At 47.2% G+C, this 20,149-nt stretch overlaps 2 protein-coding genes across 9 annotated transcripts in view; both read right to left on the bottom strand.

The window, feature by feature from the left end:
- Positions 1–2,042, bottom strand: part of abca4b (ATP-binding cassette, sub-family A (ABC1), member 4b) — a 43,471-nt gene extending 41,429 nt beyond the window's left edge. For both annotated transcript variants that reach the window (XM_072668310.1, XM_072668311.1), the window contains exons 1-4: positions 1,977–2,042; positions 1,385–1,478; positions 1,055–1,196; positions 433–572 (exon numbers count right to left, since the gene is read on the bottom strand). In XM_072668310.1, coding sequence (XP_072524411.1) covers positions 433–572; positions 1,055–1,196; positions 1,385–1,478; positions 1,977–2,042 — 442 coding nt within the window. The remainder of the gene's footprint in view (positions 1–432; positions 573–1,054; positions 1,197–1,384; positions 1,479–1,976) is intronic.
- Positions 1–20,149, bottom strand: part of arhgap29b (Rho GTPase activating protein 29b) — a 93,839-nt gene that overhangs the window by 52,309 nt on the left and 21,381 nt on the right. For 2 of the 7 annotated variants that reach the window (XM_072669401.1, XM_072669405.1), the window contains 15 exons: positions 19,926–20,036; positions 19,567–19,647; positions 19,104–19,271; positions 18,720–18,857; positions 18,365–18,555; positions 15,558–15,712; positions 12,670–12,804; positions 12,119–12,217; positions 11,361–11,524; positions 10,931–11,119; positions 9,472–9,609; positions 9,097–9,329; positions 8,208–8,508; positions 7,900–8,005; positions 4,119–7,485 (listed from right to left, as the gene is read on the bottom strand). In XM_072669401.1, the coding sequence (XP_072525502.1) occupies positions 6,416–7,485; positions 7,900–8,005; positions 8,208–8,508; positions 9,097–9,329; positions 9,472–9,609; positions 10,931–11,119; positions 11,361–11,524; positions 12,119–12,217; positions 12,670–12,804; positions 15,558–15,712; positions 18,365–18,555; positions 18,720–18,857; positions 19,104–19,271; positions 19,567–19,647; positions 19,926–20,036 (3,279 nt within the window). In that variant the 3' untranslated portion in view covers positions 4,119–6,415. Of the gene's footprint in view, positions 1–4,118; positions 7,486–7,899; positions 8,006–8,207; positions 8,509–9,096; positions 9,330–9,471; positions 9,610–10,930; positions 11,120–11,360; positions 11,525–12,118; positions 12,218–12,669; positions 12,805–15,557; positions 15,713–18,364; positions 18,556–18,719; positions 18,858–19,103; positions 19,272–19,566; positions 19,648–19,925; positions 20,037–20,149 lie in introns of those variants that run through there. The other 5 variants (XR_011978314.1, XR_011978313.1, XM_072669402.1 and 2 more) reach the window with 5 other exon arrangements.

Raw genomic sequence — 20,149 nt, 5'->3', positions numbered from 1 at the left:
TGGATGTTTAAAATTGACCTCCTTCAGCCAGTGAGGCAGGTCCTCCTCTCTGCTCCTCTCTGGATGTGGTTCCCCACAATGCTCTGCTCTAAATAACAGCCTGTTGGATGGTGGGTTAGCGTAGCTAGCTATGTGACCACAGCAGTGGCCTCCCCCTGCACTCACTCCGAATACCATACGACCGTAAACCATCTGAAACCATCTGAAACCATCTGAAACCTAATTAAATTTGAAATGGTAAGACATGAAATAAACAAACTCTTAAAAGTGGGCGTGGCCAAATAAGGTGGACATACCTGCAGGGTTCCTGTGTGTGTTTTTTTCTGTGTTCTGACCTTTCACTGGTTTCCAGGCTGTCTGGGTTTGACCCCTGTACCTCTGCATGACCAGTGCAGCCCAGTCCAGGTGTGCTGTGCCTGTAGAGGAACCTACCTGCTACCCGTCCTGGCTCTTTCCTTAGGGTGTCCATGAAGCTGCTGAGTGTGGAGGCTTCCTGCCACAGTCGACCCAGCTGCTGGAACTCGGTGTCTTTAAACAGCAGCTCCTGAGAGTCAGTGTAGAACCGGGCCAGGCTGAGGAACACAACACACAGCATACAGATCCTAAACCTGTGCACCTCCAACACCTGTAACCCCTGAGAGGACTGAGGAGTCCACTGTGCTGGGGGTAACACTGTAACAGTGATGTTTCCTGTGGTTAAACTGGTTCCAGTAGAACATCCTGTTCCCATAGCAACACTGTCCACCAAGTTTTCCACCAATCAGACACATATGTCTTCAGATTACCCCGTTTCTGTACCATAACAGTGTGTGTGTTCATGGTGAGTGTGTGTGATGACTGAGGTGTGTGTAGAACTCCCAGAATTCACTCCAATATTATCTAATTCTCCTCTTGGTGGCGTAATAGAGCACCGGTCAGAAGCAGACCAGCTTCAGCTCACAGTGAGAGCTAGCCGGGCTAAAGTATAGCTTCCAAACATGGTGGAGGTAGATTCACACACTAAGTGAGACGCATCTGGACTGGGTCAGTGGCTCTGATGGAGTGAGTAACTCACATGGAGTTGTTGTAGTTGGAGATGACCCCCGGAGACTCGGCTGGAGTTGGGTAACGGAAACAGGGGTTATTGGCATTGCAGAAGATTCCCTGGATCCACGGCAGAATTCCAGCAGAGGGCAAGGCCTTGTTAGGAAAATGACCTGGGGGGTCAACAGCAGTCTAACATTAGTATCGGCACCCTCTAACGGACAGACGCAGCTGTGAGACCACCTCCCAATAACTTCCCATATCAAACTATTACACATACAAAAATATCTTTATATATTTGTTATTTAAACTTTGAAAAAAAGCTTCAGCTACAGGAGACCCCTCTACTCTGTAGGCTCACATTCATGCTGGCGGTAGAGAGGGTTCGCTCTCCTCAGCCAAACCAGACCAGCAAACAGAAACACGGGCCAGAATATCTCCACCACAAACCGGACCTGGACAGAGGAGGGACACGCTGTTAGAGGAACACAGGGCACATCTGGTCTGATGGTTGAAGGGACCAACATCGGTCGCCAACAGCCTCCAGACAGCAATGGGTGGGGCTAAACTCCTGTAGTCTGAATGGGCAGGGTTAAACTGCTGTAGGCTGCATGGGCGGGGCTAAACTGCTGTAGTTTGAATGGGTGGGGCTAAACTAGTGTAGAATTAATGGGTGGGGCTAAACTGCTGTAGGCTGCATGGGTGGGGCTAAACTAGTGTAGAATTAATGGGTGGGGCTAAACTGCTGTAGGCTGCATGGGCGGGGCTAAACTAGTGTAGAATTAATGGGTGGGGCTAAACTGCTGTAGGCTGAATAGGCGGAGCTAAACTGCTGTAGGCTGAATGGGTGGGGCTAAACTGCTGTAGTCTGAATGGGTGGGGCTAAACTGCTGTAGTTTGAATGGGTGGGGCTAAAGGCTGAATGGGTGGGTGTTTTTTTTACGTTTCAGTACCTTCTGTCTCTTGCGGAGCGTCCAGTTCTTCCACAGTAGCAGCCGGACCCGGCTGGCCGTGTTCATGTCTCCCCAGTTGAACCCCTACTGGGGTCGCCTTGGGGTGAAGAACCTGAAACACACCGACACGTCCAACCTGACCGAGTGAACATCTACACACGGTTCTGCTTAATCACTGAAGAGAACCAGTTAAACCAGTAAACAGTCAGCAGGTGTGTGTTAGTGTGGACCGGAGTGTGTTAGTGTGGACCGGAGTGTGTTAGTGTGGACCGGTGTGTGTTAGTGTGGACCGGAGTGTGTTAGTGTGGACCGGAGTGTGTTAGTGTGGACCGGTGTGTGTTAGTGTGGACCGGTGTGTGTTACTGTGGACCGGTGTGTGTTAGTGTGGACCGGAGTGTGTTAGTGTGGACCGGAGTGTGTTAGTGTGGACCGGTGTGTGTTACTGTGGACCGGAGTGTGTTAGTGTGGACCGGTGTGTGTTAGTGTGGACCGGTGTGTGTCTGCAGACGACATCAGTCTGCGTCATCAGCATTACTCAGTTCTGATTTTTCAACATTTCTAATGAAAGTCAAGCTAATAAACCCACGCTCAGGATTCAAATAAAAATGATGAATTTTTTTTAAATGATTTATTTATTTTAGCAATTTTATTAATAGTTTTTAAATTAAACTCATAGTTTCTGTTAAAGACTGAATAGTTTGGAGTAGCGGCGTTTAGCCTCAGATTAGCACATAGCTGCTTTATGCTAGTTTGCTAAATGTTAGCAGTGTTTATTTATTACTTCTGTGAAAGTCTGAACTTTTCAGCACAGAAATGAAACAGATTAAACAGAATAAACAGAATAAACAGATGTAACAGATGTAACAGAGATGTAACAGATGTAACAGAGATGTAACAGATGTAACAGGTGGTTTAAACAGACACATTTACCCGGTCAGTGTGAGTTTACTGCCCTGTCACGATCAGCTCAGTGCTAACGGCTAACGGCTAACGGCTATCTCCACTGACCCCCAGTAAACAGGTCATTCTTCTTCTAATCAGATTCCAAACTGGACTCCAGTACAGACGGGCCTTAGGCCCAGTTCAACACACAGTCCAGTGAGGGCGTGAAGGCTGGACACGTTTCAGGACCACGAGCAGGTTCTTTCTGAAAGCTGCTGGAGATTAACAGACTCTGAGCTCCACAGCTGAAGGACCAGGCTCACACTGAACAGCAGAGCCCCTCACCTCCTAAACCTGACCAGCTCCTGACCTGGAGACGCTCCAGTCTCTCAGTGATCATCCAGGTTTATTACAAAAAACAAGAAAATCACCTAAAGACAAAAACTCCCACAACTATCATCATCTGAGCAAGAGAGCCCTCTGAACTCGCTGTGTCTGAAGGCTTTGCTGCAGGGCTCGCTGGGCAGATCTCGGCTGCTCTCTCTTCCAGAACACCTCAGCAGGTTCTAATGGAACAGTCTGGTCTACAGGTCTACAGGCTGCTGAGACAGGGGTGAACTCTGATCTTCTCCTGGAGAGAAATCTTACACACATTCAGGAGCCTGAAGCTAGAGGAGAGACGCTCTCGGACACAGGTTCTGGACGCGGTTCTGGACGCGGTTCTTACCTCAGTTTAGAACAAGCTGGACTTTCACAGCTGCGGGAGAGAACAGGCCATGCCGGTGGTCAGAGCGCAGTTCTGGACTGAGCCGTGTGATCGAGCTAATCTGATCTGCTTTAATCTGCAGCCCCAACCTGCCCACTGCGCAACACACACACACACACACACACACACACACACACACACACACACACACACACACACACACACAGGCGGGTTTACAACACACTCACTCACTCCTGTAAACACCGGAGGGTTGAAAACACAGAGACTCAGCTGCTGTAGAGCTGTGAGGGGGCGTCTCCTCCCCCTGTACCTGTCCACAGGTGAGTCACAGCAGCTGACTGTCAGATTTCAGACGCCACAGTTAATTACAGCTGAGACTACCTGAACACACACACACACACACACACACTATAAACACTATAGACACTGCGCACACACAAACACACACACAGTCCCACACATCCAGAGCACATTCTAATAACATTAATATCTAAAAGGAATTTCTACTAGAATCAAACCAAACAACTCAGAGATTTGTGTAGAAAATGTATAATAATATTTAATCTGAACAGTATGTTCTTCCTCAGGAGTGTAATCAGCATAATCAATATAATCAATATAATCAATACAGGTATAATGAAAATGAGCACAGAGTAAAAACACTTCTTTTTTAATTCTGCAAAAAAACTGAAATAAAAAGAAGCAGAATCTGAGCTCTACAGTAACTGCAGCCGCCACCGGGCCTGGCAGTCACCTCTGTAAATACGTCCTGGATACACGTCACATATGGACACATTAGGAGTTTAAGTGCATGGTAGAGATTACAGTTCCCCTCTACACCTCAGTCCTCTGTACACCTGCGCCTCACAGCGCACGGACCGACATCCCCTCCTCACCCAGCAAATTCACCATATTTACATAGTTCAAATGTTCTGGACCTCCACCTGCTGTCTCACACACCAGGAGCTGTGACCAGCTAGCAGGTCAGCTTTAGGGTCAGCCCACGCAAATCACTGACCGGCTCAGTAAACGGTGCCGCGGTGTTCAGCAGCCTCTGCTTACAGGCTCAGCTCAGTCTCTTCAGTAGTTTCTGAGATACACAGGCTGAAAGTGGTGAAAGTGGGCGTGGCCTGTTTCTAGCAGTCTGGATGGTTCTGGATGGGTGAAATGTTCAGGGTTTAATGTTTGGTTGGTTATGAGTTTATCTCCCAAAATAAACGACTCAGGAATCTAGATTTGCTATTTATTGCCTCAATTCTTTATTATTATTATTATAATTATTAATATTAATTTTTTACTGTTTTTGTGCATGGGAACCATTTAGCCCTGCAGGTCTCCATAATGATACACATCAGAGCTTCTGAATTTTAAATCTCAGTATTTTTACTTGTTACTATTCACTATTACAAAATGAGCCGTTAAAATATGAACAAATCATTTAATGTATTTAATGCATTTCTTCATGTCCAACATCACAACATAACGAATAGCACTGATTAGTCTGGATGGGGGGGCGGAGCTACCCTTTAATGTAACAGCGATTCTGAAGAGCAGCAAAAACAGCCTGTCTGTAAGAGCACGGCACCCAGAGGACATTTATACAACTTCTACAACACGCTTCATACGACTGGACTAATGTCTCTGTGGGCGGAGTAAAGAACGACACTTGGTGCCGGCTTGCACAAACATTACAGATAATAATAACAATAATCATAAAATGTATCATTTAATAATAATCAAATAATTTTTACGCTCCTCCCCCAGAGAGCAACAGCTGACAAGTCTTTTGAAAACTGGTAACAATTTGGAGTCAGAGGTGTCGGACTCCTGAACCACAGACCTGCTCACTGCCCTCCACTGAGATTCTGATTCTGTCCCAATCAGACTCTGATCTCTGTACAGTGGAGGTGAATGGAAGCAGGTGTCGGTCGCCATGACTACAACACAGATACAGCCCATAATTTATGTCCTATCCAAACCCACCAGTGCAGCTACACGAGTCTTCTGAGTTTTATATGGATGATGATGATGATGATGAGGGTAAAATAGTGAAGAATAGAGAATCTGAACTAATGCAGTTCTCTTTAGGGACTACTTTCTGTAGCCGCACTACACCCTGCAGCATGTATCCCTCCACCATTTTAATGATCTGATTTTAAAAGCAGGTTCTAGAGCCGAACTCTTCTCAGAACTCTGGTAGAACAGTGTCTCAGGCATCAGGCAGCGTCTTCATCACCATTAGGTGAAGAACTTTCTGTGAGGAGCTTTTATTAGAGCTTCAGACGTCTGCTTCCCTTCACCTCCACTGTAGAACCACAGCTCTGACTGGAGGAGCTTATCTAGAACCTCCACTGTAGAACCACAGCTCTGACTGGGGGAGCTTATCTAGAACCTCCAATGTAGAACAGCTCTGACTGGGGGAGGTTATCTAGAACCTCCACTGTAGAACTCCAGCTCTGACTGGGGGAGGTTATCTAGAACCTCCACTGTAGAACTCCAGCTCTGACTGGAGGTTATCTAGAACCTCCACTGTAGAACAGCTCTGACTGGAACACTCATAATAACCTGAGCTTTAAAAGGGGAGCGGTTGTTAAATTTTACAGGCTAAACAAAGTTGTTTAATTTTATGTTTAACAGCTAAAACTGCACAACAACAAGCAGCTGATTGGTTGTTTTCTTGTTCGTTTTGTTTATTTATTATTTGTTTATTTTTGTTTATCAAACCTTAGAAAAGGTCATGTTTTTGCTCTAGGACCTGAGTGTGACCCTCTGCTCTCAGAGGAGGATCTGTGTGATGTGTCCGAGCTCGGAGGAAGGCCAGTGCAGTACATTATACGAAGTGAGCTTCCCGGCGCTCCAGCTCGTTGGGAATGAGGCGCCGGCTGCTGCGCAGTCTCTGGTACACGGGTTTGGCCTCGGTGGGGCTCAGGTCCTCTGGGGTGGAGGACGGAGACAGGGGAGGAGAGAGAGGCGGTAAACTGACCGCATCCGAGCCCACAGAGCCGCCGTCAGACTGTCCGTCCTCCGACGCTCCTGTTGACTGCAGCACTGGTGTAATGGTGGAAGTGGATATGGCTGTAGGTGTTGCCGTAGAAACAGTCAGCGTGGCCACTGGTGCGCCCATGGTCAAGGAAACCATTGTGACGACGGTAGGTGTGGTAACAGATGATGCCGCGGTTACAGTCCTCGTTTCTACCATTGGAGACTTAGCGACTGTTGTTGCTATGGAAACAGATGCTGTGGTAGAGGACACAGTGACGGACGTCAGGACCACGTCCGCTGGCTTGGAGCGCGACGCTGTGGGGGGTTTGTAGAACGTTCCGGGGGGAGGCTGGAGCGTCCTTGGTTGTCTGAAAGTGATCGGCCCCTCCCCACTCTGTCCACCGCTGTCTCTCCAGGAGGCTCTAAAGGGCCAGACGGTGACCGTGTAGGGGTTGTTTTGGGATGACACAGGAACGCTGCCTGAAGTGGAAGCAGGCTCAGCTCCGGCAGGCGGTGTAGGGGTTGTTTTGGTTCTATCCGTCCCTCCAGGCGGAGGCAGGTTGGCGACGATCATGGCGGTCCGGGGAGTGACGTCATAGTGCCTGTACTGCCTGTCCCAGGTGCGCCGCAGCGTGTGTGTGTGTATGAACGGGCTCTTGTAGCGGCCTTCTGCTTTCTCCGGCTCCGTGACCTCTTGGATGGCGTCCGGAGCGTTTTCTCGCTCCCCAGAGTTCTGCTTGTTCCGCTCGTTCAGCAGCCGGTCCACAGGCATGCTGACTGGTCGAGAGGCAAAGCGAGAGCGCTGTGGGCGGAGCTGCACCTGACCGCTGGTCATACTGGGCTTGCCGAAAACCAGTGTGGATCTCTGCACGTCCGCTGCTGAGCTGACACCGTTCAGACCGTCAGTACAGTCAGCTGCTACAGAGAGGAGGAGATGAAACACACTGGCTGAGGAAGTGTTTACTGTGGGTAAACTGGTTTGGTGTCTGAAGTCTTTCATTTTTAACTGGAGCTTCGATTAAAAAACATTCATTCAAATAAAACACATATTAACCACAAACTGGAAACAACTGCAGTGGGTAGGTGGTTACAATGGGGTTGCTAGGCAGTTGCTAAGCTGTTGCAAGTGGTTATTATACTATTGCTAAGTGGTTGCTATACTGTCCCAGGCGGTTGCTATGGGGTGGTTGATGCAGATAAACAAATATCCTGAAAAGAAAGTTGAACTTTTAAATGAGACTGAACAATACCCAGTCACTAATCAATATTATTATTAATATTAATAATAAGAAGAATAGAGTTGTTTTGCAGAAGAAGGTCTGAAACACTGACCAGCTGTTTCCTCTTTTGACTCTCCCGTCTTCTGCTCCTTCACTTCGTCCAGCAAATGTGAGGAGGGGATGATAGAGGAGTGTCTCTTGTATGCTTTAGAGGTCTGCTGGAAAACGAACAACAAACAACATCTAAACCAAACGTCTAAAGCTTCAGAAAGTAGAACGTCTCATATGTCTAATTTTCCTTTCCTTTAAAGTCTGTCAGGAATATTTTAAGATTATTTAATGAATTAACAGGTAAAGAGTTCAGTGTGATGCTCGTTTGACCATTCATCATCTCAGTGCCGGGATGCTGTCAGCACTGACCTCTTTGATGTCCAGCAGGGATCTGGAGTGGCGGCTGAGCCGGTCTTTATCTCGGGGGTTGGGTAGCGGAGAGTCGTGCGGTGTCTGAGCGTTTAGAGAAGAAACGGGGCTCAGAGGAGCGCCGAAGATGGTGTTCTGGTGAGTGATGAACAGCTCCACCATCAGGGCCTGGTAGGGATAGTCCACCAGAGAGGAGAGGGACACCTCCGCCTCCATCTGCCGTGGCTTTATCAGCGTCGGCCCAAAGATGATGCCCAGATTACTGGCCGTCATTTTATTCTCCTCCGCTCGCTCCATCACTCTGCGCACGCGCACACACACACGCGCGCACACACACACACACACACACAGTTTATGGAGCTTCCCCAAATAGCGCTGCGCTAACCGCAGGTCTAAATCATCACACTCTCCTCAGACCGTGTGTTCAGTCTTCTCTAATAGACCTGACTGTGTGGAAGCTTGGTGGATTTTAGTGTATTATCCCTTGCAGTTAGCACCAGACTAAACCCAGGAGGGGTTTTTACTTTACTGGTGAGCTACATTAGCCTCGTCGCTACAGTGTGAAACTAATGAAGTTCTAAACTTTGCTAAAATTCCCTCAGTTTTTCCAGCTTAACTAAACCACTGCTCAAACATCTGCACTTAAACCCAGTGTGAACAGTGGACAGGGGGCAGTGGTGCTCAGGGTTAGAGCTCGGGGCTGTTGATGACAGGGTTGTGGGTTTGAGACCCGGGCTCAGCGAGCTGCTACTGTTGGGCCCTTGAGCAAGACCCTTCACCCTCTCTGCTCCCCAGGCGCTGGAGTTGGCTGCCCTAACATCTGCATACAGAAGGCTCCACAGGTAACTGCATTTAATAACCCCTCTGACTGTAAAGCACCTGTGCGTACCTGTGCAGGTGTGTGATGAGGAAGTGCAGTGTTCTGTAGTGTGCGGGCGGGAGCTGCTGGAGGAGGTCTCGTATTTTAAAGACTGTTCTGTTCAGATCAATGCTGAGAATTGGCTCCTCCTCCACGGGGCGGCTCCTGGCAGACTCCGCCTCCTCCACCAGTAGAGCCTGTGCTTCCTTTGCCAGACCGATGAAGTCGTTATAATAACGATACAGGATCAGCGGCTCCGGCAGCTGCAAAGTGCATGCGCACACACAAACACACACACACACACACACACACTCTCTCGAACTGTTGCTGTGCATCTTATTAAAACACAATATTAATGCAGCGCTGTGTCATGTGGCCCATTTCAGTGCCCCACAGTGAGCTCACCTGTCTCAGGTACAGTTTTAGTACATTGCTGATGTCATGTGGGTGGAGATCAGACAGCTCCACCAGGTCCTTTCCGTTCTCAAACGCCTGGCACAGCTTCTCCACGCGAGACTTGGCTCCGTTAACGCGGTAAATACCCTGAACATTCAGCAAACTTAGAGTTACACACATTTAACCTGCCCTGCATTACCGTCACCACAGGAACCAGCACTGTGAACAGCAGGTGAGGGTGGACCTGCTGTACGTTACTATTCATTCTGTATAAAAGCATGAACTGGGTGTGTACTGTATTTATTCTCAACCTCCGTCTGATTTCTCATTTGATAATGAAGTGATGAATTAACACCAACAACATGAAAAGCACTGAAAGCACCGAAGGCTGCAGTATTCAAATGAGCCCTCTAACCAATCACAGCTCCAGATGAGATTCAGTGGGTGTTTTCATACATCCTGCAGGAGATTATTGGGGGGAACAGATTCAGATGTTTAACCATGTCCTACAACTGACTCAGCAATGTGTTTTACTACACTTACTGTAAGATCTACTGTACAAAGGTGTAGAACCAACCCAGTGATTCTGAATACTGACTGAATCTATTCTGTTAGACAGTCAGAAACACCTCACTGCACCTCACTGTGTATCATCACTGTCCCACGAAAAACTTGTATCTTCATTCCTGCGGTTTTTCTCTTTCTTCCATAATATAAACCTGGCAGTCGTTCTTTATACTGTATCAGAATTTCATTATAGAAATAGAAATGCTCCAAAATGACCAAAATGACCAAAATTAACTCCACTGAAAGTTATTTCCTCCTGTAAAGCTGCTGCTCTGTAGATAGGAGCTTTTTGCGTGGCAGTGACACTATACTGACACTAGCCAAATTCAGTATTTCTCAATGATCTGGTATTGTCCACATTGCATACTGTTAATCTGAGGTGGCTTCATCAGGTCCAGAAAGTTCAAATCCTCTCCAGTATTTAATTCCAGCTGCATCCGATTAGCTCAATTTACACTCTGCTGCTACCTTCTCCATTTACTGATGCTCTTCTCTCTGTATTTTATTTTCATTTTTACATATATTTCTATATATTTATGTATATTTTATTTATTTAAGTACTGCTGTCTGGGTAAAACTGGGTCCTTGGGTACCACAATTTCGTTCCACCCCATGTACCACATGTGATGCGAATGACAATAAAGTCTCCTTGAATCCTTGAATCCTTGAATCCTTGAATCAAATCAGCAGCAGAGCTGTGCAACCCCTCTGTTATATGACACTATGACCTCTGTTCAGTCAGACAACCTCACACTGTTTAGAGTCTTTCTCCAATTAATTACAATGTTGAAGTATTTATCATCTTCATCCTCCCTGGTTCTCATGTCTGCTGTAAGCAGTAAGACCCAACCCTCCTCAGCTCAGAGCAGATGCTGCTCCACAGACTGAACTGAACGCGTACCTTGATGTTGAGCGCCCGGCTCTCGATCTCAGAGGTGCACTTTCTGATGATGAAGGGGATCCCGTCTGTGCTGTTTTTCGCTGCCTGAGCAAAATCGATCCCGAACAGGTGCAGCCTGCCCTGCAGCTTCTTATGACCGCACTGAATGGCCAGAGTCTCCAAACACTTCTTATGACACGCCAAAGAACACTAAACACCACAGACAGACAATCAAGACTTAATATGCAGGCTGAATGAGTGTGGCCTAATCAATGCAGGGTGAATGGGTGTGGCCTAATCACGGTATTGTGAGTGGGTGTGGCCTAAGCACTGTAGGGTGAATGGGTGGGGCTTGATGGCTGTAAGCTGAATGTGTGGGGCTAAACTACTATAGGCGGAGTGATCCGGGAGAGTGAAGATGATGATGAGAATGGTGATGATGATGATGTACCTCCTCACACTCAGCTCCATGAAACACCACCAGGCTGTCGCACTCTCTGCACTTGGACGGGGCGCGCAGTTTCCTCAGCTTGTGTGTGTGCGCCGCTTTGGACATCTGAGCATTCCGGAAGGGTCCGGGGGAGCTGGCCGCCTCGGTCATCATCTCTCCTAGACCTGGAGCAGCACAGCATCCAGATACACTCACAGTCACCATCAAACGTGTGTTAAAGTGACGGTACACAGAAAAGTCACCCGAACTATCCCTTTAGCGTCAGAGCAGAGCCTCTGTCTGTGCAGTAAATCTGCTCCTGCTGAGCTGCAGGAGTGGGGCTGCAGTGTGGATGCTGGCACAGTGACACAGTTCCTGTCTTTCAGCAGATCTTTACACACTGGTATTTATACACCCTTCAGAAACCTCCAGTTTGTGGGGGTTTTTTTGGTGGGTGCTGTAGATGAAGGCAGCTCATGTTTACAGTAAGATCAGATTTGGAGAAATGAAAACAGAACTTCTGAGAGAATAAATAAACACACTGTTCTTATTATACACCGTCTACAGACAGAGTATGAGCGGTGTGTCGACACCATGAACAGGTGTGATCCTGAAGATCATGTAGCTCTTATCATTCCTAAAATAATAATAATTTCCTTTTTACCAAACACGCTCAGTCAGCCCCGGCCTGTTAGCTGTCTGATATTTTAGACCAATGGCTGAAGAGTGTGAACCTGCTCATACACTGAACTCTCGGTCTCCCACACACCACCACCCACCGTTATCTAAAGGTGAAAGAGGTTCTCTCTCATCCAGATCATCAGCAGAGGACATGGTGCCAGTAGAGGGGGTTCTGGGAAGCCGGCGTTTAAAATCACCTGAACGCACACACACACACACACACATCATTATTCATCTTATATACACACAAGGTATATACGTATATACATAATATACCCTAATATAATATTACATGCATTATATCTATTTATATTTACACACACACACACACACATATATATATATATATATATAGGTCTATATATATAATTGGTATTAAGTATTGCCCCATGTTTAATATCCAGAAGACTTCCTACTAGGAGCATTGCTGTGAGGATTTGATTGCATTTAGTGACAAGAGCGTTAGTGAGGTTAATAGTACTTCTCTACAGGGACTAGACAAGCTGTGTGTGTGCATTTGCACATCTGTGTCAGCAATGGGTGCAGCTTAAAGTAGCTGAATGAATTCATTAGAATAATACAACACACACACACACACACACACACACGTGCCTGTACTAAATAATATACACACACAAACAGGTATTACCTGGACTGGCTGTAGGTGAATCTACAGAGCGAGTTTCGCTGCTGCCCCCGGCACTCTCAGAGTCACTGCCTATTCCACCTCCACCCACAGAGCTGCTGCAGTTCCACGCTTGTGGGGGGCACTGTGACTTCCCACCTACACAGTACACACACACACACACACACCAGTTAACCAAGAGGAGTCACAATTCTCACCTGCAGTAATTGTGTCTGGAGCAGGAGGCGGTCTAGAGCTGGAGGGCTCGCTCACAGGGCAGGACGGTGACAGTGCAGACTGCTGGTTGGAGGTTTGCTCAGCTGATGACAGAACTGGGTTTCCTCACCCAGATTAATGACACGGCTCCTCAGAGCTCACATGCTGTCGAACACCGCTTTCACTTCCTGTGTGCTCTCTGAAGTGGAGGACACTGCGCCGTCTGAGAGTCTCTATGGTTGCGGTTTCGTTGTTAATCTGCTGAAGCTGTAGCTGATCTGCTATCGAGCGAGCTCACAGCGTCTCACAGCGTCTCACAGCATCTCTCAGCGTCTCTCAGCGTCTCTCAGCGTCTCACAGCGTCTCACAGCGTCTCTTAGCAACTCACAGCGTCTCTCAGCATCTCACAGCGTCTCACAGCATCTCTCAGCGTCTCACAGCATCTCACAGCGTCTCTTAGCAACTCACAGCGTCTCTCAGCATCTCACAGCGTCTCTCAGCGTCTCTTAGCAACTCACAGCGTCTCTCAGCATCTCACAGCGTCTCTCAGAGTCTCTCAGCATCTCCCAGTGTCTCTCAGTGTCTCACAGCTACCAGCTACCATCACTGCCATGACTATATTAAGTTATTTTACACCATGATTATTATATTATGATTATTAATATGTTGCACACCTAAGCAGTTTAGGTGGTTTGGTAACTTTTATCAATAATTAATAAATAGTTCTGATCAGAGGAGGACGGGTCGGGTCCCTCCTGTGAGTCTTGGTTCCTCTTAAGGTTTCTTCCTCCAGCTCTGAGGGGGGTTCTCCTGCACGGTGGTCTTTGGCTGCTCACTGGGGGTCTTAGATTTTTCCATGTCTTCTTATGTTGTTTATTTCTTGTCTTTTACTGATTACTGCGCCTCATTCAACAAGCAGTTCAGCTGAATGGGCGGGACTAAGATGCTGTAGACTGAATGGGCGGGACTAAGATGCTGTAGACTGAATGGGCGGGACTAAGATGCTGTAGACTGAATGGCCGGGACTAAGATGCTGTAGACTGAATGGGCGGGTGTAATATGCTGTAGGCTGAATGGGCGGGACTAAGATGCTGTAGACTGAATGGCCGGGACTAAGATGCTGTAGACTGAATGGGCGGGTGTAATATGCTGTAGGCTGAATGGGTGGGGCTAAGATGCTGTAGACTGAATGGGCGGGACTAAGATGCTGTAGGCAGTATGGGCGGGACCCCATACCCTAACCCTAACCCAAGTATGAATGATGGGGTCATCAGCATAAAGATGTATTTTTGCTTTGATGTCCTTCCCCAAATAGAAAACAAAATGGTTCTCAGGACAGAGCACCTTTAGTTATCTTAAGAAAGTCAGATTTATCAGACTCTCTTCTCCAGAGCGACTTACAGGAGAGCTTCACTGCTCAGAAGATACCCTACTAGAACTAGTTTGTAGAGACTAGAGTCCAAAAGATCCCTCTAATCTTAGATACTACTAAATACAGAAGTCAGTATGAAGACAACAAATGTAAAAATTATCTTTATTATTATTATTATTATTATTTTGTTTTTATTATTATTATGATTATTATCATCATTATTATCATTATGATTACTCCAGTAGTCTGAGTGTCTGAGAACTGAAAGTTACACAAGGCCTGTTTCTGGTTTCTGTTTTTGGTTTAAGGAAGTTCTCCAGCAGCTCTCGGAGTGGCCTTCAACGGTGGTGATGTTTCCTTGTTCTTTAGCCTTGCTTAAACATGTTCCAGACGAGGAAGACCAGGAAAAACATGCTGAAGAAATGTGAGGAATGAGTTCAGCGATTACAGGGAGATTCGCCTAGCTGGTCTGAGACACTGCTGATAGAAGAGAAAGCTGGAAAGCAGCCACAGCGATCACAAACACACCCCAGTAACCCCTGCTCCTCTCACAACCTGCAGATCAACAACCCTCTACTTCACCCTCCCCGCACACCTAATTACTGCTAATTACCTGCTCACACATGCCCTCCCCACACTGCGGCGGCAGTGTGTAATCACTCTGGAACTCAGGATCGTCACACAGCAGATTCTTACCGGACTACAATCACCTGAGTGTTATGATGAGATTATAATCACCCCCTGATTCTAAAGTCAGACTGCAGATTCATACTGGACCTGAACCACACCTTCAGCTAAACCGGTTTGCTAATGAAAGATCTGACCTCGTGCTTTAAGGTCAGCTCAGGTTTAATCCAGCAGGCTGATGACCTGTCATGATCTGTGATGACCTGAGATCGAGGCTGAGCTGGACTTGGGCCTAAGCCCAGGAGCTCTGGCTGGAGTCCTGCAGCGGGAGGAGGCCTTTAAACGGTACCACTAACACGTCAGCACATAAACCTATCGATCCCTACAGGAGTGTGACAGCCCAACAGGATTAGTGGACAGAGTTTATTAATATGTGCTTATTTAACATTTAATTAAACAGTTAGTTCATTTTATTTCAGTGTTTTTTTGTATCTCAACCTACAGGCTTTAATCAAACTGTAGTGCTATGTGTAGGTGATAATTATTATTATTATTACTGTAATTATTATTATTATTATATGATAATAAGGGTTATAGACACTTGCTAAACTTGCGCTGTGTGTGCTGTTTACTGCACCTGCAACTGAAGCCTGGTCATGTTTCTTAATATTGATTAATACTGTAATATTGCTCTTACCCTGAACATCTGCGGTGCTGTTGGACCGTTTTTCTGCCATCTTGCTGACCCGGTGGTGGGCGGGGCTGTTCAGCTCTTCGGTGCCGAGTCCATCTGTGACAGCACCAAAGCTGTGAGAGTGTGTGCTGCTCAGGGAGCGCTTATGGAACGATATCCTACAGAAAACACACAGACCACATCAGCTTTACATCTGATTATTCACTGTCAGTACCAGACTGAGGGGGGCGCTGTAACAGTCACTAAACAGTCCGGTAAATCCATACAAACTCTAATAATTCAGTCCAGTTCTATACTGTTTAAAGCAGACCAGTTTTCCCATCAAAAAACATATCTGCGTCCAAATACTTATGACCAGTGAAAAGAGGCTGCTGTATCAAACACTGTTCGTTTATTTTACACCACAAAGTAGAACAGAGCAGATCTCAGCCCCATCAAACTCAACTACACTTTATTACCATCACATCTACAGTACACTCCTGACCCACCATCACATCTACAGTACACTCCTGACTGACCCATCATCACATCTACAGTACACTCCTGACCCACCATCACATCCACAGTACACTCCTGACTGACCCACCATCACATCTACAGTACACTCCTGACCCACCATCACATCTACAGTACACTCCTGACTGACCCACCATCACATCTACAGTACACTCCTGACCCACCATCACATCTACAGTACACTCCTGACTGACCCACCATCACATCTACAGTACACTCCTGACCCACCATCACATCCACAGTACACTCCTGACCCACCATCACATCTACAGTACACTCCTGACCCACCATCACATCTACAGCACACTCCTGACCCACCATCACATCTACAGTACACTCCTGACCCACCATCACATCTACAGTACACTCCTGACTGACCCACCATCACATCTACAGTACGCTCCTGACCCACCATCACATCTACAGTACACTCCTGACCCACCATCACATCTACAGTACACTCCTGACCCACCATCACATCTACAGTATGCTCCTGACCCACCATCACATCTACAGTATGCTCCTGACCCACCATCACATCTACAGTACACTCTGACCCACCATCACATCTACAGCACACTCCTGACCCACCATCACATCTACAGTACACTCCTGACCCACCATCACATCTACAGTACACTCCTGACTGACCCACCATCACATCTACAGTATGCTCCTGACCCACCATCACATCTACAGTATGCTCCTGACCCACCATCACATCTACAGTACGCTCCTGACCCACCATCACATCTACAGTACACTCCTGACCCACCATCACATCTACAGTACACTCCTGACCCACCATCACATCTACAGTATGCTCCTGACCCACCATCACATCTACAGTACACTCCTGACCCACCATCACATCTACAGTACACTCCTGACTGACCCACCATCGCATCTACAGTACACTCCTGACCCACCATCACATCTACAGTACACTCCTGACCCACCATCACATCTACAGTATGCTCCTGACCCACCATCACATCTAGAGGCAGAATCTGAAGAATTATCTGTGTAATTGAGGGGAAACTGGTGGACAGTGTTGCTATGGGAACAAGAAAAGATGACCAAAAGCTAATTCTACTGGAACCAGTTTAACTACAGGAAATATCCCAGTTACAGTTTAAGCCCCAGTAGTCTGTGCTCTGCTCCACTCTACAGCAGTCGAGTAAACTGTGCAATCTCAACGGACACTGCGGCTTTCATCACACTTCCTCAGGAAACACGCACAACATCTCCTCCAACCACTTCAGCACTAGTTCATACCAGAGAAGGAGGAAACGGGGTTCTCCGAGTCCGCCTGCATGTTTACAGCTTCAGCTTTCCACCCTGAGCACGAGGACGGGAGCTTTCTGTTTTAAAGCAACACTGAATCCCCTCAGATTCTCCACCTCCTACTGATCAGCCTCACGCTCCGGCATCTTCAGTTTCAGCACTGGAGCTATAAGCTAATGTAGCTTCTGTGGTTTCTGATCCTGTATGACTCTCTTATCCATAAACATCAAGAACCGCCCCCCTCCACTCTATTCACTCTGATAAGGCAGTGATTTTATTTAGTTACTCTGGATTTCAAGGTCTCAACAGGGTCAACATGTTCAGAGCAGGACCGTTCAGCTATAGATCTGGACCGTTCAGCTATAGATCTGGACCGTTCAGCTATAGATCTGGACCGTTCAGCTTCAGAGCTGGACCGTTCAGCAATAGATCTGGACCGTTCAGCTTCAGAGCTGGACCGTTCAGCTATAGATCTGGACCGTTCAGCTTCAGAGCTGGACCGTTCAGCTATAGATCTGGACCATTCAGCTTCAGAGCTGGACCGTTCAGCAATAGATCTGGACCGTTCAGCTTCAGAGCTGGACCGTTCAGCTATAGATCTGGACCGTTCAGCTTCAGAGCTGGACCGTTCAGCTATAGATCTGGACCATTCAGCTTCAGAGCTGGACCGTTCAGCAATAGATCTGGACCGTTCAGCTTCAGAGCTGGACCGTTCAGCTATAGATCTGGACCGTTCAGCTTCAGAGCTGGACCGTTCAGCTATAGATCTGGACCGTTCAGCTTCAGAGCAGGACCGTTCAGCTTAAGTGCTGGATCGTTCAGGTTCAGAGTTGACCCATTCAGGTTCAGTGCTGATTTACTAGAATCATTTATGGGATTTAGGGGTCAGCTGAATTTAGCACATGTGAATGAGTGTTAATATAAAGCACCTACAGAAGGAAAATTCCCAAACTCTGCCTGGTACTGCATTTGTAATCTGGGGACTTTCAGCAGACGCGAGTGCTCACCCAGTCCTGGATGGTCCGGTGCTGTCCTGAGAGAGTGTTTCCAGCCACACCCGCTCTTTCGGTAAACTGTGGACGAACTCAGAGTAGCACTGACCTGGCTCATACTGCTTCGCCTGATCACACAGAGCCTGAAATCTCACCGGAAGAGAAACTGCCTGAGTCTGCAGCAGCTGGAACCAGTTCACTGTCACCTACACACACACACACACACACACACACACACGCAGAACTCAGTATCTACTATGAATTATTGATTATCTACTGTCAGTTATTAGGTATCCTCTATGAATTCCTCAGTGTTCACTATGAATGAGTGGATGCAGATGTTCTGAGAGGGGGACGGAGAGATACTGACGGCTTTGAGCGTGAGGTCACACTGGAAGACGAGTTCCCGGATCTGGGTGAGGATTTCACTCTTGGCGTTAGCCAGGTCCAGTCTCTTCACCCCTGCGTCGGCTACACAGGCTTTATAATGCTCCAGCGCTTCCTCCGCCTGCAGGGGGACACACAGCACAAGGGGGTGGGGCTTAATCATCACTGAGCCAATCACAGATTTATACTGTTTAAATCACAGTGAAGTAGAAATACGAGTGTGTTCTTTAAACCCTGCTGTTTATTATTAGAATCTGTTCCCAGATCCACTTCCAGAATCCTCCACTCCAGCAGTTCATCCTACAGGAAATCTGTGGGCGGAGTTTGGAGAGACGGATTCCTTTGATGTATAATCACAGGTGTGTACCTTCTGCAGAGCCTCCTCCTCCAGCCTCCTCTTCTTCTCCAGGATTTTCCCTCCTGCACTCTGCTGCTCCTCTCCGCTGCGGGTGGTGGAGTTTCGGGCTTTTTCGTACTCCTCCCTGCGCTGAGACTGCAGCAGCCGAGCTTTACGCACAGCACTGTCCGCCTCACTCTAACACACACACACACACACACACACACACAGGTCAGTAAATCTCAGACTTTATTATACTGTATTAAAGCCAACAGAAACACCCACCCACTGTGCTAATCGGGGGGTATAATCTTGCGTTACCTGTTAGCTACATTAGCCGGGTGGCTATCACGTTAACGCTGCACTCCTGAACTCCAGGAGATCACACACAGCTGGTGTGGGTGTGTTTGTGTTTGCCATATCATTAAACTACAGACTCGGAGCTGTGAGCCCGGAGGAATGAGAGTATTGTTCTGCAGAAATCTGAACATACCATTTTCTTCTGCTCCCTCTGCCACTGCTCCTTCAGCTCCTTCCTCCGCTTGTCCAGCTCATTCTTGCGGGCCACCAGCGGCTGTGGGAAGCAGGAGAAATGTGTTACTGAATTCAAGGCTTATAATAATAAAAACTGGACTATACTAACGTCCAGTAAAGCAGGCTATCACATACATACTGAGATCTACACACAGCACATTACACAGCCCAGCTCAGCTCCCACACTGTGAAGTAATCTGCTAATGAGCTTCAGTCACTCTCAATAATACAGGAATGGATCTGAAAGCCAGATCATTAAAACCAGCCTCAACAATACCTGGTGTGTGCTGTGATGTTCATGAGTATGTCAGGTCTCACCTGTATGAATCTGTTGGTCTGGAGCGATGCTGCCGTCTGCAGGAGGACCTGGTTATACTCGATCTCGTTCTTAAAAGCAGAGACGTAAATGTCCCGGAAAGGCATGTAGTCCTTCAGGACAGAAATACCAGTCATTATTAAATATATATATATATATTATTCTAATCTGCAGATATTTTAATGTTGAAATTGATTTTTATTGATAAAACATTCAATGTAATAAT

Source organism: Salminus brasiliensis, chromosome 23 (assembly GCF_030463535.1).
Source record: "Salminus brasiliensis chromosome 23, fSalBra1.hap2, whole genome shotgun sequence".
Taxonomy (NCBI): Eukaryota; Metazoa; Chordata; class Actinopteri; order Characiformes; family Bryconidae; genus Salminus; species Salminus brasiliensis.
This window is presented reverse-complemented; position numbering and strand designations above follow the sequence as displayed.